Below are 26,626 nucleotides of genomic sequence, written 5' to 3'. Positions count from 1 at the left end.
AAAAAAAAAAAAGGGCAGGGGCTGTATCTCGGAGGTAGAATGCCCCTGGGTTCCATCCCCAGACCCGAAAAAAAAAAAAAAGAATGTACCAATTTGGGTTACTGTTTAAAGGAATTTTGACGCAGTTCAGTCAGAAATAATCTGAATCCTCTGATAAAATAAGTTTTATTCATTCTATGAATTTAAAATTTTACAATTTGTTCAAAATGAATGCAACTATGTTTAGAAAGTGAAAGTTTTAGAATTTCTTCTTTTCACTTCTCCCCCCACCCTAATAATAGACTACAACAGGAACTATGTTCTAAAGAGGAAGATAGAATTTGAAGCTAGAATTTTATAGCTTTCCCATTTCCCTGCACACCGCGGTAAGCATTTACAGCTGGTCTCGTCAGGATGTCTGCTTATTGAGCATACAACGGAATTGTTTCTTCTTTGTAGAAAACTCCTGAGATGTGCCAGTTCTAGCTTCCTGTTTTCTTGTCTGTGGGCTCCAGTACTCACCTCTCATTGGAGATGAACTTGAACCACCACCATGTTGGCCAGCATCAGGGCTATGAAGCAGGACACATACCTGGGGCTACAGCCCACCACTCCTTGACTTACTGTCAACCAAGCACATCCTTGGGGCCAGACTCAGCTGACCACAGAGTCCCAGGCCATCAGCTGGACAAAGATCAAAGTCAGGATCCAAGGCAGTTTTTCTCTCTGACAGTGTGGCTGCTGTCCCCCAGACATTCGTGAGAAGTCATTGTTAAAAATAATAAAAATGTTAGGCTAGGTGTGGTGGCACACACTTATAATCCCAGCATTTAGGAGGCTGAGACAGGAGGATTGTGGTTCAAGGACAGACTCAGCTACTACTTAGTGATGCCCTTTGCAATTCAGTGAGACCCTTTTTCCAAATAAAGAATAAAAAACAGGACTTGGGGTATAACTCGGAGGTAGAATGCCCTGAGTTCCATCCCAAGTACCACAAAAAAGTAAAAAATAAAATAAATAAAAATTTAAAACCTAAGCCAGGCATGGTGGTGCACACTTGTAATCCCAGTACTTTAGAGACTGCGGTCCTGAAGAGGATCGTAGATTCACAGTCAGCCTCAGCATCTTGAGAGGCCCTCTGCAACTTAGTGAAACCCTGTTTCAGAATAAAAAGAATGACATAGGGCTGAGGGTGTAGCTCAGAGCAGAATGTCCCTGGATTCCATCTCCAGTACTATAAATAAATATCTGAGGGGAAGAAACTTTAAAGACATAAGTTTAATTGAATTGAGGATCAAATGCTAATGAAGTAGGTGGGCAGACCTTACAAGAAAATTATTTTCAGAAAGAGCATTTAATAGAAGTGAAATGGGTGATGGACAAGGACATTTATATACAACTTATAAGAGACAAAGAATGAAAAGAAGAAGGTGTCATTTCCTGACAGCAGAGGCGAGGAGGATTGCAAGGTTCTGAAAAACACTCTATCAATCTCCACTCAAAGTGATAAAATTTCTATCACTGAAGTTGGTTTGGTTTTGCTTTTAAGTCATAAATGATAGTTGGTTCAAGATCTTAGTTTAAAAATGAAGAAAAAATTAAAAAACCACAAATAACCCCACCAAGAAACAGCAACTGAACTAAATAGGCATTTTACAAAAGAAGAAATACAAATGGCCAATGAATACATGAAAAGATGTTCAACATTATTAGCAGTCAGAGACATGCAAATCAAAACTACACTGAGATTTCATCTAACCCCAATTAGACGTCAAACAACAATAAATGCTGGTGAAGATGTGGGAAAATAAGAACTCTGAGGTTGGGATTAGCAACTAGTGAAGCCACTATGGAGATCAGTGTGAAGATCTCTCAAAAAACTGAGAATGGATCCACCCTATGAGCCAAATATACCACTCCTGGGTATCTTTCCAAAAGGACTGAAATTAGAATGTTATAGCAGTGCACATATATTCATGTTTGGGTTTCTTTTTTTTTTTTTTTTTTTTAGTACTGGGGGTAGAACCCAAGGACATTCTACCTCTGAGCTATATCCCCAGCCCTATTTTTTATTTTTTTTATTTTATTTATTTATTATTTTTGTGGGTCTGGGGATGGAACCCAGGGGCATTCAACCTCCGAGCTACACCCCCTGCCCTATTTTTTATTCTTTATGTTGAAACCGGGTCTCTCTGAGTTGCAGAGGGCCTCACTAAGTAGCTGAGGCTGTCCATGAACTGCGATCCTCTGGTCTCAGTCTTCTGAATGCTGGGATTACAAGCGTGCGTCACCACACAAGGCTATTTTTTTTTTTTTTTTTTTAAACAGAGTCTCACTAAGTTGCAGAGGGCCTCACTAAGTAGCTGAGGCTGTCTTCCAACTGCGATCCTCTTGTCTCAGCCTCCCAAGTACTGGAATTACAAGCATGCGCCACCACGCCTGGCTACCATATTCATATATATAGCAGCACGATTCACAATCGCCAAATCATAGAACCAACCCAGGTGTCCAAGAGATGAATTGGTTACAAAATAATGGGACATACACGCAGTGGAATTCTACTCAGCAATAAAGAACAAAATTGTGTCATATGCAAGAAAATAGATGGGACCTGAAGAGCATTATGTTAAGTGAGATTAGCCAGTCACAGGAAGTGAAGGATCATGTGTTTTCTTTCATATGCGGAAAGTAGGGAGTAACTGGATACAAGAGGGACTTGAGATAATGGAGGTGAAACTCCAGGGGAGGGATGGAGGGGTATAGAGGAGGGTGGCATGGAAGGGAGGGAGAGTCACGAAGAGAACACTGCCACTGAAGTTACGTACATATGTGAAAATATCACTGCCAATCTCAATACCATGTGTGGGGAAAGGGAGGGAATGGGAAGGGGGCCCCGGGAGAAGCCCACCAAGTGCTGCGTGCATGCATGTCACTATCAATCTGAACCACATAATGATGTGATATTACAATGCACCAATAAAAGTATTTTAAAGAGAAAAGAAAACATGTTAAACATTTATAGATAGACATATTTTTTCATTGCTATGAAATTAAAACTATCCAATGAATATTGCCCCAAAGTAGATGTTGCCACAGTAACCACTCTGCACACAGCACCTTGACCTCTGGCTTCGAGCTCTTCGGCTCTTCTCTGGACTCCACCACCTTCCACTCAGGGCCCTCACGTGCTGGCTGACAGCTCCAGATCCTAGCAAGTTGGAAGAGCCTCCCAGACTGGAGGGAGACGATATGGTGCTCAGAGAGACAATACGCAAACCAGGCAAGCTGCCTTAATTAGCTTCTTCATACATACGCACAGTTCCTCTCAGTCCTACTTAACAATCAGCAGTCATCATGTGTCCTAATTCAGAGACTCTGCATCAGCGATAAATAGGGCCCGGGGCAGCCACCTCCTGCCCCATCATTAAAGAGGCCTCTCTAGAGTGGCCTTTGCAGTCAATCCGTGTCCAGAGCCTGGGAAGTCACGCCAGCTCACAGTGCTCACTGGTGGTAAGCTTTGGTGGGCAATGGCGGCAACACTTGGTGGCCCCGGAGGCAGTCGGTGCTGGAGATTCTGTGCAAGTATTAAAATGTGTCCGCGTGAAGCAAGGAGTGGCCCGCAGGCCTGGGACCAAGTCGGCATGTCCTTGGCATTTACTGAGTCCAGATGTCTTTATCTTCTAGGCAGGAAGTCAGAGCCTGTCCAGATGGCATCTTGATTGCTTTCGGCCCAGCTGATTAAATTTCTAAGGCTGACGTCTCTTCCAAATACCATCTCCATCCTATGAAAATGTGGTTGTCAAATAAGTTCCGGGAGGAATCCCTGCAGAGGATCAAAAGCTGGGAGGACCTGAATGTGAACCCGAGTGCCTGGGACATCCACGCCAAGCACATCCCCTGCCATATGGCTGTGTTTCTGGGATTCCTTCCACTACACTCAGGGCAATTTCTTGAAAGGCAGCTTGGCAGGGAGCAAGAATGTAAATCTGGGATCAGACAGTGCCACTTAGAAGTCCTGCATCCTCTGATTTCCGATCTGTCACTTTGCGCGTACCCCTGAGCCTCTTGGTTTACTTAGCTATACATTTAGGGTAAAAATAGAGCCTATGTCAACAAGTTGCTCTGAATTTATATGTGACAATGCATGCCAAGTGCTTACAAGAGTACCTGACATCTAAATCATGATTCCCTTTATATATTTTTGCCACTGGTTACTTCACCTTTATTTAAAATAACACTTTTATTGGTGCATTGTAATTATACATTGTGATAAGGAATAGAATGATAGGAACAAAAATGCACACAGCTCTTGGTGTTTTTCCCCTCCTACTGCCTCCTTTTCCCCATACATGCTCTCTAGACTGGTATTGGTAATGTCAGATGTGTACACAGGATTGGTAATTTCATATGTGTACATAGGATTATTTGAGCTGTTCATCACCTCCTCCCCAACCCCCTTAAAGAAGCTGTTCCTTCAAAAGCAAACCCAAATTGGGACAAGAAACCAGCTTGATCACTCACACATGCTTTAGGCTAGAAATAATATATAATTCTTCATAGGCCTTAATGAATAACCCTTTTCAGAAGCACTCTTGAGAGGTAAACAGGAGAAAGAATAATTTTTCTAGAAGAAGCTGAGGCACTTGGAGATTGATGACTGGTCGGAGAGCACATGGCTGACTGTGTCTGATGATGGAAACCCAGAAAGGCTCTTGAACTCGTGTCTGCTGGTAATGCTAGAAATAAAAGAAGACAGCGCTGCTCACAGAGCAGGGGACTGAACAGAAGCATCCATGGGAGTTGTCACCTGCCTCTTTGCTAGTTTAGAAAATCTTTTCCTTCCAAGTTCACTGTAAAGGGATAAATGCCTGACAACAGGATGTGAAAGATGTTTCAGAAGGGCTCAAAGTAAATGGCTGAAAGATAAAAATGAATAATTTCAACTTTGGGGACTATTAGCCCCATAGGTTATTCATTTACATCCTTAATGAAAGAAATGACAGGGTTAGGTTAGGTTATTTTAAACTTATTTTTACTTTAAAATTTCTGATTTTAATGTATCACTTTTAGGACCACTTTGTTTCAGAGTTTATTGCAGAATCCCAATTCCCAGTCCTATACTGAAAATCTCTCTCTCTCTCTCTCTCTCTCTCTCTCTCTCTCTCTCTCTCTCTCTGCCTGTTAATATTACATTAATTTACAGTTTGAAAGAAAAACCCTAAGGATACCTTCAAAATTTCTGTTTTGATAAAACACATTACATGAAAGAGAAGTTAGGGAATAACACTGAAATTACGGTTAATTGAGTTAAAGCTTGGCAAATATTCTGATTTGTTGCACATACTTCTAGAACTATGTACTTGTACATGGTTCACCACAAAGAATAATGAAACCAAGATTTGCTGAAATATTCCAGCATTAGATAGTTTTTAAATTTCTGTGGTGAGGGCCCCAGGAGATAAATATTTCCAATATCAGTCATATTGAAAAAGATGAATCTTAGGGCAGGAAATGCAAACTATCCTTTGATCATAAAAAGAAGGATTTTTGCCTTCCCCTGATATAGAAACCAAGACTATTTGGGCTTGGAGGTGTGGAAAGACCAAGAGTATTTTTTATGACAAAAGTGAAGTACCTATGCCAAATAAAGATACTGGTTGTACTCTGATGTTGTTGGAAGCAGTACCATCAACAACATACGGAACATACCACCCCAAAATATGCCACCTTGGCGTATTGATTATTTGAGCTGAAGGCAACTGAGAAATAGTAGATGCAGAAAGGGTGACTTCCCCTTCCCATTTCTCATGAAAGCATAGCATAAAATTTCTCATGAGAAAGATGCTATCTCTATACCAGGAATGAGAGAATATTCTTATCACTGGAGATGAGAATTCCACCCAAACCTTACTAAAATAACCTATCTCCCTTTAGTTTCTTCCATATATTTCCTGATCACTGTTAACACAGTTTATTGCTCCTAGCCCAAACTCCTTTTCTTCGTTTCATCATGTCTTTGCAATTTATTCCTCTTTGTTAAAATGGTATATGGGTCACTAGGCCTAATAACTTCTTTGGGGATATTCCTTCTTAGTGTGAAGCCCACCATGCCACATAAAAAATATTAACATCAAATACATTTTTTTTAACTTTTTCTCATGTCAATCAGGAACCAGTTTGATTCATAGGTTCCCAGCCATAGAACCTAAGAAGGAAGAGAAAAAAATCTTCTCCTTTCTCTGAAATCAAGCACAGCATGAAGAGAGTTATGTCCCCTATCAAGGCATGGGAAAAGCGTCAGCATGACTTGCTCTATTTAGCCTGATGACCTTCCAGTATCGTCAGCTGCAAAGGCAGCAGCACAGCACCCTGGCAAGATGGCAGGACCAGAGGAGCCAGCGTACCCATGCGGTAGCCCACCAGGTCACTCTCAAGGGAGGTGGGGACAACTTTGAGTTCATCTTCACTTTGGGCCTTCATGGCTTTAGTGTCAGAATAACATGATTAAAAATCAGGTAATATTAAGAGGCATAGGAATAAAATTGACCATAAAGTATTTTAAAATATTGAAGTAGAAACTTAGATACAAATAACCTTAACCATCTGAGGTAGTGGTGTTGTGGGGGAAGAAACAGACTTGAGCAAAAAGCAGAACCAAAACTAAATGTACAGAGGGTGGAAGAAAGGTGATTCGGTTTAACAAGCAACTAGTGCTCATATGGTACAACAGAAATTGCCACTTAATCATTTGACAAATATGGATCACAGAAGCATATTTTTGTTGGTGAATATTTGAAAGAAAGTAAAGTATCCTTTGGATTAGCACCAGGAATGGGTCTGAAGGACCAAACGAGGTATGATAGGACCCCAAACTTCAAACTATAATCACATGGAAATATAGAGAAGTGACTCCATAGGCATTATCAGACATGAAATTAGGGTCCTAAGGGGTCACTCATGGGGAGCCAGCTGACCACAAAGAATGAACTAGAAATCTGGTAAAATAATCGAACAATAATATAGAAATGATTTGGATTTGTATGTAAATCTGTGTTAGCATCATATGTTAGTATATTTTAGTATAAGGATGCTTAAACTTTATGAAAAATTTGGGGTCGACTGATTGGCTGTTTCTCTGCTCACTTACTAGAAGTTCAGTAACAATAAGAGTTTCTGGTGTCCTTTCTCATCATGTCTTGTCCTTCCTATCTCTGTAAAATCTGGTTCTTGGCATAGGTGATGGCCACTCCATCCCTAAGTGAATTGGGATCATAGAAAACATGAGGCTGCGGGTGTGGTGGAGCACGCTTGTAATCCCAGCATCCTGGAGGCTGAGACAGGAGGATCACAGTTCGTGGACAGCCCCAGCTACTTAGTGAGGCCCTTTGCAACTCAGTGAGACCCTGTTTCAAAATAAAGAATAAAAAATAAAGCTGGGGGCATAGCTCAGAGGTAGAATGACTCTGGATTCTATCCCCAGTACTGCAAAAATAGAGAGAGAGAGAGAGAGAGAGAGAGAGAGAGAGAGAGAGAGAGAGAGAGAGAGAGAGAGAGAACATGGGGCCCAGTTAGATCTCTTCTCTCTATTTTTATTTGCCAAGGAGAAAGACCACCTGGAGGAAAAAAGAGAGCAGATTGTCAACAAAAAGCAAGTACAACTTCATCTTGCAAACTCAGACTAACAACTTGGTTATGTACGTAAGCTGGAAATCGTGGTTTTTTTTTTAAAGTAGTGGAATTTTAAATGAAGAAGCACCTTATGGATGGTCTGTCTGATTGCATCATTTTCTAGACAAGAAAAAATTGAGACACAGAAGGACAGTCTCAATGACATACAACCAGTTAATGACAATGTAAAAGTAGCGCTCAAGTAAGTACATTTCTTGGAAGACGTGGAAGATACTCAGATAAACAGACTAGTAGGGATTATAATGTATGAACTTGTGACATAGTTGGAGGAACTAGATATTTTTAACCTAGCAAAGAAGAACAAAAAGAGGCATAATTATCTTCCCATACCCACTGGATTGGCAGATAGAAAAGCACTTGATTTTATTTTGTTAGCTGGAGGAAACAAGGAGACTTATGGTGACTTTGGAGGAAATATTTTAGCAGTTCAATATAAACCAAAACCTTTTAAACAGTCAAAATCGGCCAGAACAATTGTTAGCGGATAGTAAGTCTTCTGTCACTGAGGCATTTCAGAATAGACTGGAAATAATGCAATGAGTCTGCTTTTATCTGCAGCGAGGAGTGGGGTAAGGGGTGTGGAGGGGAGTATTCAGGCATGAAAATTATTTGGAGGGGGATGACCTTTAAGAAGATGTGTTTCTTCACAACTTGGGACTGAATAAGGGTTTCATTCTTGCCTCTGAACTCTAAAACCTATCTTCCTATCTGTTTGCAATAGTTTAAATTTTAATCTATTTCATATTTCAGGGTATTATGCCCTGAATATTTGATTTAAATGCTGTGGCAGAAGGTCACTCATATTCATTTATTTTCTTTTACTCTTATACACTTGCAGTGAGTCTTTTGAATCCATTATGCAAACATATGCAAATCATATGCAAATGATGTGGCCTCAGAAAATGACAAAATCTTATGGCCTTAACCGAACCATCAAACCTTTCTTTAAGAAAAAAGAAAAAGTAATGCCTTTTTCAATGTCTCTGGGGTAGGAGACAATTTTCTGAGAGTGATATTTACATGACATTGGCATTAGTGACTCGGAGGAGTCTTTGCTTCATATTCTTCATATTTATGTAAGGCATTAAGGTTAAGAAAGCATTTCCCCAAATATGGTCCTATTTGATCCTCGTAATTACCCCTGTGATATACATTGAACAAGAATTACAATTCTGTTTTTTCAGGTGGAGAAAGAGAGAAGTGAAATGATCTGCTGGAGTTCACTCACTTGTCAAATGGTGGATCTGAGGCTGAGAACTAGACCTCTTCCCGTCCTCAGTTCTTCCCACATCACAGCCCGTCCTGTGATGGACGCCTTCCTTGAAGCAAGGTGGCCTGTCACTGGTCTGCGTTGGCTTACACTCTATTTTGACAATAGCGTCGTCAAAGGTTCTCTTATCGATGAGGATCGCATTTTAAGGATGACCAAAGACTAGTTATTTATGACAGCCCTGGCATGCTGTGGAGGATGCAGTTTCTCTAACACCCTCTGCTTTTTAGTATCTGCTCTGACATCTCCAGATGAACATTCTTTATTTACCCTGCCTACTCCTCCACTGCTTCAAGAGGCAATTTCTTTTTTAAACTTTGGGGAGTAGAAGCGCAGCCGCTGTGGTGAGACTGGATTGGAACTTAATCGTAGAAGTCATTTGAATGCCCTAAGCATCAGTTTCTTTTTTTCTTTTTTGGTGGTACTGGGGCTCCTGGAAGCCCTTCTACCTCCGGGCTACACTCCCAGACCTGTTTTTTTTAATATTTTTATTTGGAAACAGGGTCTCTTAAGCCAGCATGGCTGGCTTCGAACCTGCGCGATCTTCCTGGCTCCACCTCCCAAGCGCAGGGATTATAAGCGTGCGCCACCACACTCGGCTCTAAGCATCATTCTCTACAACTATAAGATGAGGGACATAGTAGCACTTTAAATCATATGTAGAAATATTCTAGGATATGTATATGTACCAAAACCAAAAATAAAACCCATCCTGGTATCTGACACATAGTAAGTCCTCAATAAATGACAGCTACTATAATCATTTGTTTACTGTGTGTATGTGTTGTGTGTGTTGTATGTGTGTGTGTGTGTGTGTGTGTGTGTGTGTGTGTTACTAGTCATTGAACCCAGAAGCATTCTACCTCTGAGCTACATCTCAGCCCTATTTTACTTTTATTTTGAAACAGGGTCTCATTAGGTTGATAAGAGTTTCTATTTACTGAGGCTATCCTCAAACCTGTGATCCTCCCAAGTAGTGGGGTAATAAGCATGTGCCACCATGCCCAGCTACTACAATCACTTTATCGGTGGCATATTTCAGCTCTAGCAGATACTGCTTGCTCCATAGTCCTACCACAGAGGGTTGCTGCTTAAGGCAGCTCCCTGAAAATTATTCTGTGGTTCCAGCCACCAAAGATCGTTGCTCTAAGATAGCTCCTTGACACTACCTGTCTCGCATGGTAAGGACACAGACTGATATCATAATTTTGAGAGAATTTAATGATTGGGGGGTTGAGGAGGAGATAGAGATGACAGATTTTCCCTGTCCTTCTGTAGCCAGTGTCATTCTTTTTATAAGGGTTCAAACAAAGCAAAGGGGAATGAGATCACAAGATCAGAAAGTAGCAGTTACAAGTCCAAATCAGGGAGTGGCATTCACAAGTTAAGACCAGGGAGGGGCAAGGTGAATGTTTCAGGGAGAATGGGAGGTCATCATTGTCCATTTTTCCATCCCATCTGGTCCAAGGAAGCTTGTCTGTGTGCAAACAATTTCCACTTAGCATGCACTGTGTATATGGTCAAGCAGGTCTGAAATAGTGACCTCATCATGTGGGGCTAACATGGCCCCCAACAATGGTGGTAATACAGCATGGTAGCGGTAGTGTCTCAAGTCACTGTGAACTCTGAAACTAAGCACTGGGCTCTTGGAAGGACAATGAGACTACATGAGACACCAAGTGTCTCCTAGACATCAGATGAATGGGGAAGAGATAAGGTCTGAAGCGGCTAAATTCAGCCTATGAAGAACTGAGCTTTGACTTTCTTTAATCACTACAACATCTTGCACCATGATGAGGGTAAATACAATGCTGCTTCCAAGTCTTCTCGAAGGAGAAATGGAGCCACGTCTAGCATCCATAGCCCTGCTCCCCTTGGCCTGGCTACTTTGTTTATAGCAGCTGCTTTCTATAACCTGGGCTAGCTGGGAAGAACAGAAAGGGATTGTGTCTGAGCTGCTGTCACAGGCCTAGGACACCAGGTAGAGAGAGGGAGCAATCCTCCTCCCACAGGAAGGTCAGAGCTGGAAAGAGGTGGTGGTCCAGGCAGTAGCAGAAGCTCAAGGAGTAGGTACACTCAGGAACCTGTTGCCTCCTGCTCCAGTGCTCAGCTCCCCAGCTGTTCCTTCTGCCCTGCTGCAGGGCTTCTACCTCCCCTAACAAAGTGGCCTTCTGTGCAAGTGCAACTTCCTGTGCCCGCAGCCTCTCTCATGGAGAGGGATGAGAAGCTTTGGAGTTGGCCAAGCCCTGGAAGCTGGCTTAAAGCCAGTGGGCACCATCACCCTGGAACCGGGAGAAAGCTGCACAATTGATTCTATTGTCCAGGAAATGTGCTGGGCTATCCTAGGGCAGGCCCTTAGTTATTTTTGGCAAAGATGTGGGTATGCAAAAAGAACTTCCTTTTTTTTGCAGTACAGAGCTACTGACTGCTGTGCAGTCAACAGAGTTTCTTATTCCAAGATCACTCATCTGAGTCCTCACTGGCTGCCAGGTGGCTGGGGCCATCGTTGCTTGATTCAGTTTCTTAGCTTCAAACATCAGACAAGCCCACCAGGTTGGGGTCGCCTGGGGCCTGTGATGGCTCCTCATGTCAGCTGCTTCTTTCTGGCGGTGATGTTTTCAGCCATCTGTGAAGTTATTGCCTCCTCAGATCAGATGTGCATTGAGGTAAGTCTTTATCCAGATTGAACTTCCTGGAAGTTTTGAGATTCGGCATGTAGTTCCTTGTGAGCACTGGCATTTCCATATCCACGGTCTTTGAAAGACCAATGGAGCAATGGGATATATAGACGTGTTTCTTAGCCAGGTGAGGTGGTGCATATCTGTAACTCTAGTTCTTGGGAGGCTGAGACAGGAGGATCACAGTTGAGGCCAGATTCAACAACTTTAGAAGACACTCAGCAACTTAGTGAGACACTGTTTTAAAATTTGAAAAAAGCTGGGAGATTTTGTTTAGATTGGAAATAGAAAATTCCTGGGTTTGATCCCCAGTATGAAGAAGAATAAGAAAGAAGGGGGAGGAAAAGGAGGAGGAAAATTTTTTCTTTTTTGTGAGAAAGGACCTGAAGCACTCAGCCAGGGGATGGTTGGTAGCATCTTATTATGAAAAAGTGAGAGCTTTTTCTTCCTTAAACAATTCCTCCCAAATAATCCCAACCAAGACATGAGACACCAACAGAGTCTTGGTGCAAAGAAGCCTCCCGCACCACCACCTGCCTCCTGACTTGAGGGAACTTCTGCCTACCATCCCAGCACAGGGCCACCAGTCCAAATAATCCTTTGGTTTTCTTGCTTTCAGGGTGAGGATTAGTAAAGATGGGCCCATGCCAGTTTTCGGAGCATTTAAAAGCTCATTCTGAATGAGTCTGGCTTCCTTCTCCAATTGGACCGCCCTCCATCTGTTTGACTAACCCACAAGAGTAAAATCTGAGGGTAGAGCCAAATCACACCTTCTGCTTTGGACACTAACAATATTTATCAACCTGTAGGAATTCCTTAGAGGGGTGATGAGGGAGAGAGCCTGATCTCTTGCCATCTTTTAACTCTCCAAGCTTCCTCCCAAGGTCTCTGACTCTGGCCATCACCCAGATCCACATGGCCTGCCCCGAGAGGATTGCAGACCATTGATCTAGGGGCTGGGTGAGCGGCTTTCTCAAGATGGGGCTGAAAGAAGACTAAAGGCCAGGAGAGGAGAGGTGCAGATGACCCAAGGCAGTCTCCAGGGAGCTCAGTAGAGCAATGGGAGAGCCTGACAGGGCGTGGATCCAAGCCAAGACTGGAGAAGGCCTGGCACAGAGACTAACAGATCCTTGCTGGCCTGGTGTCTGGATGGACTGAGGAGGCTCTCAGTCTAGGAGGAGGTGGGATGCCCAGGAGAAATTAAGGTAGGGAGGGTGTGTTCATTTGTTCAGTCTTCCATAAAGAAGTGTCACAGACTGCAAGCATTCAACAACAGAAATTTCCTCTCACAGCTCTGGGCCAGAGTCTGATATCAAGGTGTCAGCGGGTGGGTTTCTCCTGGGTCTCTGAGGCTTATAGATGGCCACCTCCTTCATGCTTCGCACGGCAGCTTCCCTGTGCACGGCTGAGTTCTATTTTCCTCATATTAGAAGGAAACCATCATATTAGATTAGATAACCACCTCAGTAACTTTATTTTACCTTAATGATCTCTCTTAGGGTCCTATTTCACATGCAGAAGAACTGCGGTTTCACTATATGAATTGGGACACGATTGAGCCCATAACAGCAGAGAAGGCAACATCTTATCACAGAGGTCTGGAGGTCAATTTCATACAGATGTGTGTGGCATGCTAATGGTTTAGGAATAGGGGCATTGCCTCCTCAGTGATCAGGACGGTATGTCACCCATCCTGGCAACTTTCTCGTAAGAGATAATACTGCCATTAAATTCTAGCTCACTTGAGAGCAGGCTATTTTAAATACCCTGTTCTTACATAAACCTACCAGTTTAACACTCAAATCTCTCTATCTCTGCAAAACCAGTTCACCACATCTGCAGGCCACAAGGAGCCCCAGGAAGGGCCAGCCCTGCTGGGAGGTTTGAAAAGCCCATGGAATACATACTAGACCAGCCTAATGGTCTTTTGAGAACATCAGGCCCCAGAGTTGCCAGTTCCTTTTTTACAAATGGCTCCTACTTGGTTGGAGGAAAGAAGAAGAAATTGTCAAGGAGATGATCTCATCCTTTGGCTGCTTATTCTGGGGGCCTGAAGTGCTGCTGTTAAGGTTGTGGGAATACTGCTTGGGGTCCTGGGGTCTCCAAGCCTGGCCCTGCACTGCCAGGAAGGGCTTTCCTTATGAACTGAATAGTGAGACTGCAATTTTCCAGTGCAGCAAACTTCTCATATCTCTCTAATTTTAAATGGCTTTGTGTCCATTAACATTGGATCTATATTTTCTTTTCTTTCTTTTTTTTTGTGGTACTGTGGATGGAGCCCAGGAAATTCTACCTCCGAGCTATACCCCCAGCCCATTTCTTTTTATTTTTCTTTATTTTGAAACAGGGTCTCACTGAGTTGCAAAGGGCCTCACTAAGTAGCTGAGGCTGGCTGTGAACCATGATCCTCCTCTCTTAGCCTCCCAAATGTTGGGATTATAAGTGCCCACCACCATGCCTGGATGGATTTGTATTTCCTTTTGCCTCTTCTCTCATGTGTGAGGGCCCTGGCTGTGCTAGGCAACCACTCTGCCACTGAGCGACATCCCCAGCGCTATGCAGGAGAAGATTCTAAAGCTCTTTATAGAGCCCTTACCATTGTGTGAATACTTTGCAGTGAGCCGGGAGAGATGAAGATGAGCAAGTGTGTGTTGCTGAGGATACAAGACCTCTAGGAGTGGTTAGGAGAAGAAATCTGTGCCTTTGAAAGAGAGGTCTGGCCCTCTCTTTCCCAAGTCCAAGGCGTCCTGACCCCATTGTCCTGACCCTTTTGTCCTTGCCCTCTCGTTCAAGTGAAGTTCATCACACCACAGTCTGTGTGTCCATGTGACTGACCGTCATGAGCTTATCTAGTCTATCTTGAAAATATTTTTGGTTTGCTTTGAGTTCAGTAATCTTTTTTAAGCAAAACATAAATACAGAATGCTCACCAGCCCTAAGGGTGCAGCTAAATACATTTCTATCAGGTGAACACACCCATGTAACCAGTAGGTGGATAAGGACACAGAGCATGCTCAGTGTCTCAGAAGCCCCCTCGTGGCTCTTCCCTGCCACAGGTTCCCAGGTGCATCCACTTCTCTAACTTCTATCATCCTGATTGTCATTGCCGGCTTTTGAACTTTATAAACATGGAGCCCAGCTAGGCGCGTATCGCACCTGTAATCCCAGTACTTGGGAGGCTGAGACAGGAGGGTCACAGTCTCAGCAAATAGCAAGACCCTCAGCAACCTAGTGGAACTCTGTTTCAAAACAAATGATTAAAAAAGCACTGATAGTGTAGCTCAAAGTTAGAATGACTCTGGTCTCAATACCCATTACCAACACACACAGCACCAACACACACATACACACACACACACAGTCATGGAACCCCATGGGTGTATACTCATTTGGGTCTTGTTTCTTTCATTCAACATTAAATCTGTGAGATTTTTATTTATATATTTACTTTTGTGTGTCCCAGCCCTCTTTTTTCTTTTGAAACACGGGCTCACTAAATTAGCACATACCTGTAATCCTCCCCTTTCAGCCTTCTGAGGACTGGGGTTACAGGTGTGTACCACCACACACCCTGTACTTGTGAGATTATCCGTTCATTTTCAGAATGACTGAATGGCACTCCATTTTATTAATGAGCCGCCATTTATTTATCCATAATGTACATTTGTACTGTTTGCAGGCTTAAAAGATATTGCTAGGCTTGCAACTTTAATAAATATTCCCAGTTTGCTAAAATGTTGGTGCCAATTCACATGTATTGGCAATGTATGTGAGTTCTAAATGCTCCATAGCCTCACTGACATTTTGTTTTTATATGTTCACCATTCCTGGTCGGGCATGGCGACGCACGCTTGTAATCCCTGAGCTTGGGAGGCAGAGACAGGAGGATCGCGCAGGTTCGAAGCCAGACTCGCTGGATTAAGAGAGACCCTGTTTCCAAACAAACAAACAAACAAAAAAACATAGGTGTCTGGGAGTGTAGCCCGGAGGTAGAAGGGTTTCCAGGAACCCCAGAACCACACACACACACACAAAAAAAATGTGAGCCATTCCTATGGTGAAGAGAAGTATTTCATTGGGGTTTCAGTTCTATTTTCCTGATGAATTGTTAAATTAAGTACATATTCATACTTTATTGGCCATTTACATAGGTGTGTGTGTTTGTGTGTGTGTGTGTGTGTGCGTGTGTGTGTGTTTTGCTGGGGATTAAGCCCAGGGCTTTTGCACACTCTAGGCAATTGATCTACCGTTGAACTATATCCCAAGCCTTACATAAACCTTTCTTTGTGTGTGCAGTGCCGGTTCAGGTCTCTTGCCCATTTTCTCTTGGGTTGTCTTGATTTTTAGGGGTCCTTTATGTCTTGTGAATACAAGTCCCTTTTCAGATTGCAAGTATCTTCTCCTACTTTATGACTTAACTCTCCTAAAAGTATCTTTTGATGAATAGAATTTCTTAATTTTATTGTAGCTTAAAGTAGCATTTTTCTTTTACTTTCCGTGCATTTCTGTTCTGGTTAAGAAATCTTTGTCTACCCTGAGGCTATGCTGATATTATCCCATGCTTTCATCTAGTTTTATTGTTTCATATTTATTTATATTTCTAGCTCACACACTTAGACCTACAATCTATCAGGAATTATTGTTTACATATATGTCAGGTAGGAGTCAAGATTAATTTCTTAATAAAACTTTTTTATTAAAAATAGTTTAGCCGGGCTTGGTGGCACACACTTGTAATCTCCGTGCTTGGGAGATGGAGACAGGAAAATCACGCAGGTTCGAAGCCAGCCTCTCTGGTTTAAGAGACTCCGTTTCCAAATAAAAATATAAAATAGGTCTGGGAGTGTAGCCCGGAGGTAGAAGAGTTTCCAGGAACCATAGTACCACCGAAAAAAAAAAATAAAAGTATAAATCAACCAACAAGTTCTAGGAACATTATAGTAAACTCATAGACACCCCAAGTAGATTCTGCCATTGCTAAGTTCTACATTCTGAGAGAGAGAGAGAGAGAGAGAGAGAGAGAGAGAGTGAAACAATATTATAGCCATAAACAATCCTTCAGTGGCCAACAAATATGCAAAGAATAGCAGGAATTCAGCATGAGGTAATTTGGATTGTGGTAACATGTGTGTGTGTGTGTGTGTGTGTGTGTGTGTGTGTGTGTTGTGTGTGTGTGACTGTGTGACTGTGTGTGTGTGTGACTACGTGACTGTGTGACTGTGTGTGTGTGTGTGTGTGTGTGTGTGTGTGTGTGTGTATTTTTCTGGGGATCAAACCCAGCGGCATCCTACCTTCAAGCTACATCCCCCAGTCCTACTTATTTTTTATCTGGAAACAGGGTCTCACTAAGTTGCTAAAAGCCTCAGTAAATTGCCACTGCTGACTTTGGACCTGTGGTCCTTCCTCCTGTCTTAGCTTCCCAATTGTGCTAACATTTTAAATGCATTTTTTAATAGTTTCTTGAGAATAGATCCCAGCCTCCTCATTTCAAATTGACTCATCTTAACCATCCTGTTCCCTCTAAACTATGGTTAGAGAGAGTCCTTCAAACACTAGGTATGGGGTGTGGAGAGTTGGCAGAGCTCTTTTCTGAGGGGAACCCTGCGTTCATGGATGCAAGGGCTGCCCAATAGCATTAGATAATGATGTGGTGTGAGGTGATGTGGTGTGAGGATCTCATTAAGGGTCACCTCCTGAGTAGTGCTGATACACATTGTCTCATGTATCCTCACAGTAGCCTGCAGAGTGAGGTCAGTATCTCCAATCTACAATGGGAGAAACGGGAAGCCCAGACAACACTACAGGGTGTTTCAAGCTGGGATTTGAACCCAAGAAGGCCGATTCTAGAGAAAAAGAGAAAATGAAGTGCATAAAATTGGAAGGCCCTTTGACCAGAGGAATCAGACTGACAGCAACGTTTTAGGGATGGTCTTTTGGGGAGTGTTTGTTTTGTTTTGCTTTCAGAGAATAATCATTGCGGTGGGATTCAGCTTACTAGTGAAACTGCTACCTCTTGGATAGAAGCAAGATTAAAGAGGGAGGGTTGGGGCCAATGTTCCAGCCTCTTCATGCATGCTTGTGTCAAGTGCAGATGAGACATCTGAAAATGTGGGAATAGCACTTGAATGAAATTCAAAGCGTTCCAAATTAGAAAAGGTTTCAATGCTTGCAAGGAGAGAAAATACAGCGGAATGGGAGGGAGTTAGAGATACATTGCAGAAAGAAGCAAAATAAGATCCTGATTGAAAAAATGCAAATGAATACCTGAAGGGAAAAGGGATTGCAAACACAGATGTAGCACTTGGGAGCCCAGCTCTGGGTAAAACCCACAGCTCTGAGTCTGAGCTGGAGACAAAGTGGCTGGCACACATCCCAGTGCACAGTGAGTCCTAAGAAAATGCCCATGTCTTGGCATGGAGGTGGCATGGGGTCGTTATCCTGAATACCACGTAGCTTTGCCACAGCTCAGCTGGCTGCAGTTCATGTCAAGATGGGTCCTGTCTACAGTGTAGCCAGCCAAAGCAGAGGAGTGCAAAAGCAACTTTGGAACCGGATCACCTTCTAAACTCTAGAAGGGCGAGGACATTCATGTGCAGCTCAGGGAAACAGCAGGTACTGGGTGCCTGCCTGGAAAAGAAACCAAAGGACATGGGCCCGGCAGTGGCCAAGCTGTCTGTTGTTTTTTTTTCCCCCTCCTATTCTTTCATCTCCTTAGGGCCTGTCCCTCTGCTCTTCTGTAACCCTGTTATATGGCTATCAGAGCTCTCTCTCTCTCGAGTTTTCATCCGAATCTTGACAAGGAGAAAGCCTTACTGATGTAGTATTTCAACCAAAAGTGTCTAGCCTGAATCAAATATAAGGAAACATACAAACCTGTATGAAAGACATTCTGCCAGATAGGAGCCTGTCTTCTTCAAAAAATATCAGTGTCATGACAAAGGCTGAGAGATTGTCTCAAGTTAGAGTCTAAGGAGAAACTACAACTAAATGCAATGTATGATACCGGTTTGGGAGAACAGAAACTATTATAAAGGGCAATATTGCAGTAATTCGCAATATCTGGATACAGACCATATGTTAAATGGCAACATTTGATCAGTATTAAATATTCTGAATTTGGTAATGGCATTGTGATTGTATATCCTCGTTCTTAGGAGATATAAGCTTAGGTATTTAGGGGACAATGTTCATGATGTCTACAATTTACTCCCATTTAAAAGGAATGAGAATTGCTCATGGTGTGTGTGTGTGTGTGTGTGTGTGTGTGTGTGTGTGTGTGTTTCCAGCCTTAAATATAATCAACTGAAAATAATCTAATGCTTCTTGGGTGACTCTAGAGTGCTTCGGTGTCCCTATCATAATGACAATTTTGATTGACAACTGTGATTACAAAAGCCATAAATGAGGGGCCCTGTGTGTGTTGAACCCAAAGCATTTTTGAAAATGTGTTTGTGGTGTTTAAATTCTCTTAGCTGAATTTCTGGTCATGTCTCTTTCTTCTAAGAATCAAGGTCAGAGTACGTTTTGCCATTCCACCAATCCTGAGACTATTTAATATTGTGAAGTTATCTTCAGGTGGGCTTCTTGATACTCCTTGGTACTATCAATCACTGATTCTCACATTTTCCTACTTTTCCTTTTTCTAGACGCTCCCTCAGGCCCTTGCTCAATAGAGATAGAGCTCCTCCTGGATTCTCAACTTTCTGAATAACATTAGTACAATAAAGTGCTTAGTAAAGCACACCAGCGATTGAGACAAGGAATTATGTAGGTGTCACGGGCACTTACATATTCAGGAGGAGAGAAAAACTGCCAGCTTCTAGGTTTTTGCTGTAGGGTCAGAATCGAGCAAGACAAATTGAAAGAAGTCTCTTTTCCCCAAGTGTCTATGAAATCAGTTATGCCAATGGGGACCAGAAAAGAAAAGGGTTTCCTCTGAGCTAATTGGCACCTTAGCAACTATTGGGTCGATAGCTGCATATTCACATCCTCTCTGCTGGGTTGCACATGTTCATCACAGGCACCAAGGATGATCTGGCAATGTACGCGTGCGCGCACATGCGCACGTGTGTGTGTGTGTGTGTATGTGTGTGTATGTATGTGTGTGTATGTGTATGTGTACCCACCACTCAGCTAAATCTGCATTTCGAATGCAAAGTGTGTAATTCAAGGATATTATGTGGACTTGTGGCAGTGCACATTAGACTTTGAGTCTATGAAAATGAAGAATGAATTAAAAGAAAATATAGATATGACATTCTCATTAGTGACAATGGTAATATTGTACCAATACTGAAGAAAACTGCTGATTTCCTATAGGTGAGCATGCTCACTGTAGATACAGAAAAGTGTACAACTAAGCAGAGTTTGAGTAAAGCAAAAAGCGATTAAAATGATGACATCATGAGAGCCTCCCACTCCAAAGCAAAGGAGCGTGTATGCAGTTATCTTTCCAGCTAAGGAAGAAAGAAAATGCTGGTCTGGAGTTTGGTGGCGTAGATCTTTGTCAGAGAGGGTAGCCTCGGGGGCCTCAAGTGAGCCCATACATGGTCAGGAATTGCAGGGCAAAAGGTTGGATGAACTGCCGGGCTCTGAGACAATCAGAGCTGACCCAGTGTCCTGGGCACGCATCTCCTTATGCCTACGAGGAGTATTAACCCTGGGATCATTTATTTCTGTCCTAGGAGCATCCTCAGCAAGATATATCCCATCAGACCGTCCTACCTGCTCCTCAACCCTTTATCCTAAATTATCACCCAGATATACTATGGGATCATAGGATATTGAATGCTTCTAATCAGCTGCTTTCCATTTTGGCCTAGTTATTGCAACATGTATAACTTGGATTATGTCTCCTAACAAGCAGTGACCATCAGACTTGATCATGCTGGACACAGTGTGGGGAATTCCTTGGATTTAAGTTCAGAGCTATGCCCAAAGACTTGGGCTCTGGTGTCAGCAGTCTTTAGGTGCAGAGATCTGAAATAATTCAGACCTCAAGATTTCCAGGTCTAAGTTCTGTGCCACCTTGCTAGTTTTTTAAAAACATATTGTGTTGCTGGGCGTGGTGGCGCAAGCTTGTAATCCCTGTGCTTGGGAAGCTGAGACAGGAGGATCATACAGGTTCAAAGCCAGCCTCAGCTGCTTAGTGAGGCTCTCAGCAACTTAGTGAGACCCTGTTTCCAAATAATATAAAATAGGTCTGGTAGTATAGCCCGGAGGTAGAAAGCCTCTGGGTTCCACCCCCAGTACCACAAAAAAATTAAATAAATAAAATAAAATAAAATAAAATAAAAACATATTGTGTTAAGAAAATTTGTAAAGATATACAAAATAGTTAATTTTGAAGAACTTCCATGTGTATCACTCAACAATTCAACAACCATCAGCATTTTGCCTACTAACTTCATCCATCCACTCCTCCCCCTTGTTACACTGCAGTATTTTAAATCAAATCCCAAATGTCAAGCTATCTTGCCTCTAAATAATATGCATCTCAAAAGAATAAGAAGATTGGTTTCACATAGCCACAAGGCCACTAACATTAACAAAATTCATAATTTCTTAATACCATCTAATCATATCCTCATTTAAACTTCTCTGACAGTGTAATAATGTCTTTTCTTCACTTTTATTTGAATATAATTTAAACAAGAGCTTGTCTATTATTTGTTGGCCATGTCTCTTAAGTAGATTTTATATCTGTCTCTTTTAGTAAAAGTTGTCTCCTTCCTCCTCTCTATCTCTCTCTCATATTAATAAAGTAAATTAAGTCATTTTATATTATATTCCACTTTCTGCATTTGGCTGGCTGCTACATTTTGGTGTTTTAACTTAAACCTGCTATATCACTTGCGGGTGTGAAACTAGGCCTACATTCTTCATTGGATGCAAGTTTAATCAATTAATTTCTTTTCTTGGCAAAAATACTACATAGGTCACACATACTGCAAACTTCATATTTTCATATGTACTATTGCAATTGTCTTATTTTGGCATGCTAATTTACTATTGACAGATTATTTTAAACTAAAATCATTTCTTTGTATCTAAAATAAAAACTATAAGCCAGGTGCATTCAAATAAGTCTTTGCTCTTCTATTTGGTCCTTTATCTTCCCTTAAGATCACGTGGTTCCTTTTCACAAATATAAGAAGATAGAAGCATGCCCTTCATACACAAAACTAACATACAATATGCTATATACACTATATATACTGTCCCGCACTTTGCTTTTTTCACATTACATGTCCTGTTTATCACTCCAGATCAGTGCACGTAGGTCTTTCTCAGTCATTTTGTATCTCTAAAAAGTTCCATTTTGAAAATGTGCCAGATTTTGTTCAACTAGTGCCATATTGATAGTTTGGTTTGGTTATTGCCAATCTTTTACTATTATTAAAAAAACGCTATAATGAATATAATTCTGCATAAGTCATTTTGTGCTCTTGCAAGTGTATATTTGGTAAAGATTGCTAAAAGTAGAATTTCTGCTCAAAGGCTAAAACATGTCTAATTTTGCTAGTCAATCAAATCGGTAATTTTAATATTAATTTACATTGTTTCTCCCATCAGAAAGAAGCCAACAGGACGTATAACTGTGAAAATTTAGGTCTCAATGAAATTCCTGACACTCTACCAAACACAACAGAATATTTGGAATTCAGCTTTAATTTCTTGCCTGCAGTTCAAAATACAACTTTTGGCAGACTCATAAATCTTATCTTTTTGGATCTAACTAGGTATGTATCTGAGTTCCCTGTGTTCTCTTGATGTTTACTTGAGTGAAAACACAACTTGCATGCAAAATAGTTCCCAGGATGTTCTTTGGGGGCACATGATCAATCTGCTTATCCTGCATGTTCATTCATCTCTCCCTGGAAATAATTTTGGGCAGGTGAAATGAAATTTAAATGAACACCAAAAGATAGAGAGGAAAGTGGATTGTTCTCAAACTAGCTACATCAGCATTGCTGTTTAACTTCTAAGGACTACTGAAAACAAAAATGAAAATAAACCCGGCACTAAACCAGATGCCATATAATACTGTGTTTTAGCATAGTTGACTAGTATCAGGTAATGACACTTAAGAAAAATTTAAAGAAGAAATACAGATACCTACTAACTTTTTTAAAAAACAAATTGGAAAAAAGTGACATTGCTTGGTTTTAGTGGCAGAATCAGGATTCCAAATGCTGAACCAGTGTTTGAAGCCAGTGAACAGAAGTGTTACAGGAAAATAAGGGAAGAAAGCCAAGGGGACATGTAGCTCATGTGTGTGGAAAGGGAATATAGGCTCTAAGTCCTTGATATCTGCATCCCACACAATAGTACAATGTCCTCTCCTTAGCCCTTACATTTCTGCAAGAAGAAGGCACAGAACCACAACACTGTCATCTTTACAAACACCACTGTGAACTACCCATGGTGAATATTACCACCCAGTTGCGATTAAAAACGTTACTGGATACCATGAGAAAGCCGTGTGTGTGTGTGTGTATGTGTGTGTGTGTGTGTGTGTGTGTAGTACAGTATTTTTTATTTTTTATTTTTTTATTTTAATAATTTTTTATTGAACATAAATAGTATACATTTAAACTATATTTGGTGCCCTCCCCCCCCATTTTCCCTTCCCCCCTCCCACCAATGGTTGTCCAGGTTAACCATGTCTTATTCATAATTTTACACATGTTCAGATGTAGACCCTCACTAATCAAGATCAGCCTTCCTCCTCTCCTATCTTTCCATTCAAACTTTGCTGGTATTTCCCCTCCATTATCTGGAGTCCCACTGATATCCTCTGTGTTTCCTAGTTTGGGCATATTAGAGGAAACATGTACCTTCTTCTTCTGTGCTTGGCTGATCTCACTTAACATAATGTTCTCCAGGGCTTTCCATCTTCTTGCAAATGATATAATTTTGTTCTTCTTTATGGCTGAATAGAATTCCATTGTGTGTATTTCCCACAGTTTTGCTATCCATTCATCTGTTGATGGTGATCTGGGTTGGTTCCATATTTTGGCTATTACAAATTGTGCGGCTATGAACATATGTATGCATATGTTGCTGTATTTCTCCGAATTCAACCCCTTTGGAAAGATACCCAGGAGTGGTATAGCTGGATCATATGGTGGATCTATTCCCACTTTTCTTAGGAATCTCCACACAGATCTCCATAGTGGTTGAACTAGTTTGCACTCCCACCAACAGTGTAAAAGAGTTCCTTTTTCCCCTCATACTCACCAGCATTTGTTGTTGTTTGATTTTTTTATGCTTGCCACTCTGACTGGGGTTAGATGGAATCTCAGTGTAGTTTTGAAGTACAGTATTTTTAAATGCAATACCAGAATGAGTTTCTCTGAACTTCTAGTATTCTATAGTTGAATGGAGCATTTTTACATATATCATTTGACACACACAATAGTTCTACAAAATAGCCATTATTTTCATATTTTATAGATAAAAAGGAGACATGTAGCTCAGTGGCAGAATATGCATTTAGTATGTGCAAGGCACTGAGTTTATTGCCAGCATATCTCTCCACCATAAAAAGGTTGTAACTTTATCAGGGTGTCATAGATTTTATATTATATTTAATATATTTTTATTATGCATTATTTATGATATATCTTATATTACTTAAAATAGTAAATCACAGTATGATTTAGCCTATTATCAATCAAACCACTAGTAGTTCCTTGGAACATAAATACAAAGCTCTGAGTGTTCAATCAAAAGGACAAGATATCTGGAATAAATTCTAAATCAGTGCTCATAACTGAAGATATTTGTTAATTAATTCAATAGGCCACTGTGAATATGGCAAAATGTTTTTGTGTCTGATAATGTATACTGTTTTATTACATACACAAATGGTTTTGATAATGAATGGAACTATAAGACTGCATTTTTCCATTTTACAAATTACTTATTGTCCAATACTACTATCTTTTTGAGGTGCCAGATTAACTGGATACATGGAGACGCTTTTCAAAGCCAGCATCAATTGAACACACTTATCTTAACTGGAAATCCCCTGATATTCATGGCAGAAACAGCACTTCATGGGCTCACGTCACTGAAGCATCTGTCCTTAATCCAAACAGGAATATCCAGTCTAGAGTTCATCCCAGCTCACAATCTGAAAAACGTGGAAAGTTTGTATCTGGGAAGTAACCATATATCCTCCATTAAGCTTCCCAAAGACTTCCCCACAGAGAATTTGAAAGTCCTGAATTTTCAGAATAATGCTATCCACTACCTTTCTAGAGAAGACATGAACTCTCTGAAGCAAGCTGCCAACCTAAGCCTTAACCTCAATGGAAACAACATTAAAGGCATTGAGCCTGGGGCTTTCCACTCAACAGTCTTCCAAAGTTTGAACTTTGGAGGGACCCTCAACCTGTCTGTTATATTCAGTGGTCTGCAAAACTCCACCATTCAGTCTCTCTGGCTGGGGACATTTGAGGACACTGATGACAACCAAGACCTAACTTCAGCCATGCTCGAGGGGCTTTGTGAGATGTCCGTTGAGAGCATCAACCTTCAGAAGCATCGTTTCTCTGACCTCTCCTCCACCACCTTCCGGTGCTTCACCAGACTCCAGGAACTGGTGCTGACCTCCACTCACTTGGGAGAATTACCTTCTACAATTGAGGGTATGAGCTCACTCAAGAAATTAGTTCTCAATGTAAATAGTTTTGACCAATTGTGTCAGATCAGTGCTGCCAATTTCCCCTCTCTTACACACCTCTCCATCAAGGGAAACATAAAGAAACTTGACCTTGGTGTTGGCTGTTTAGAAAAAACAGAGAATCTTCAGAAACTTGACTTAAGCCATAGCAGCATAGAGGCTCCCAACTGCTGCAATTTGCAATTCACAAATCTGGTCCACTTGCAAAACCTAAACCTGAGCTACAACGAGCTCCTGGGTCTCCAGACAGAGGCATTCAAAGCCTGTCCTGAGTTAGAACTCTTGGATTTGGCATTCACCAGATTACAGGTGAATGCCCTACAAAGTCCTTTCCAAAACCTTCATTCCCTGCAAGTTCTAAATCTCTCTCACTGCCTCCTTGATACCAGCAATCAGCGTCTTCTAGAAGGCCTGCCAGGTCTTCAGAATCTGAACTTACAAGGGAATCACTTTCAAGATGGGAGTCTCCTGAAAACCAACCTACTTCACACAGTGACCAGCTTGGAGATTCTGGTTTTATCCTCCTGTGATCTCTTAGCCATAGATAAACAAGCCTTCCATAGCCTTGGAAAACTGAGTCATGTAGACTTAAGCTATAACAGCCTGACCTCCAGTAGCATTGATGCTCTCAGCCACCTGAAGGGGACCTACCTCAATTTGGCTGCCAATGCTATCAGCGTCATCCCTTTCCATCTCCTCCCCATCTTGTCCCAGCAGAACACCATTAATCTAAGTCACAATCCCCTGGATTGCACGTGCTCAAATATTCACTTTTTAACATGGTACAAAGAAAACCTGCAAAAATTTGAGGACTTGGAGGAGATGGTGTGTGCATATCCCCCATCACTTCGTGGGGTTCAGCTCTCCAGTGTCACTCTGTCCTGTGAGATCACAGCAGTGGGCATTTTCTTCTTAGTTGTCCTTTTATTCTTGCTTGCCATTCTGCTCATTTTTGCAATTAAATTTTTTCTCAGGTGGAAATACCAACACATTTAGTGCTAAAGTTTTCCAGAAAAGGTAAATAAATGTGTTTAGCAAAATTGCCCTGAGAAACCTGCCATCTATTGGTGACCAGTCTTTCTAGATTGGCTCTTGGTGCTGCACTGGGATTGACTGTGCTTTTCTGAACTTCTTACCCTTGTGAGTTCTCCGTGGCAGGTAAACAGACTGGGGCCAGAGGGCCTGATGCTCATGTGAGACACAGAGACCATTTATTTCCTCTTGTGCAAGATGGGTAGAAGTTGAAAGAGGAGCCTGGCATGGAAGGGCCATCTGCCTTCTACTCGTGGACAGCCGGAAAGCACCTCCCACCCACCC

At 41.7% G+C, this 26,626-nt stretch overlaps 1 protein-coding gene across 1 annotated transcript; it reads left to right on the top strand.

Annotated features, from left to right (window-relative positions):
- Nucleotides 1–11,514: 11,514 nt before the first annotated feature.
- CD180 (CD180 molecule) lies at nt 11,515–26,305 on the top strand (the record flags this gene model as incomplete). Its single annotated transcript, XM_080693000.1, has 3 exons — nt 11,515–11,604; nt 22,192–22,358; nt 24,574–26,305. 3 exons carry the CDS (start codon nt 11,515–11,517, stop codon nt 26,303–26,305), a joined length of 1,989 nt encoding a protein of 662 aa, XP_080549126.1.
- Between the last annotated feature and the right edge of the window lie 321 nt (nt 26,306–26,626).

This window comes from Muscardinus avellanarius (genome assembly GCF_963383645.1).
Source record: "Muscardinus avellanarius genome assembly, chromosome: 1".
NCBI lineage: Eukaryota > Metazoa > Chordata > Mammalia > Rodentia > Gliridae > Muscardinus > Muscardinus avellanarius.
This window is presented reverse-complemented; position numbering and strand designations above follow the sequence as displayed.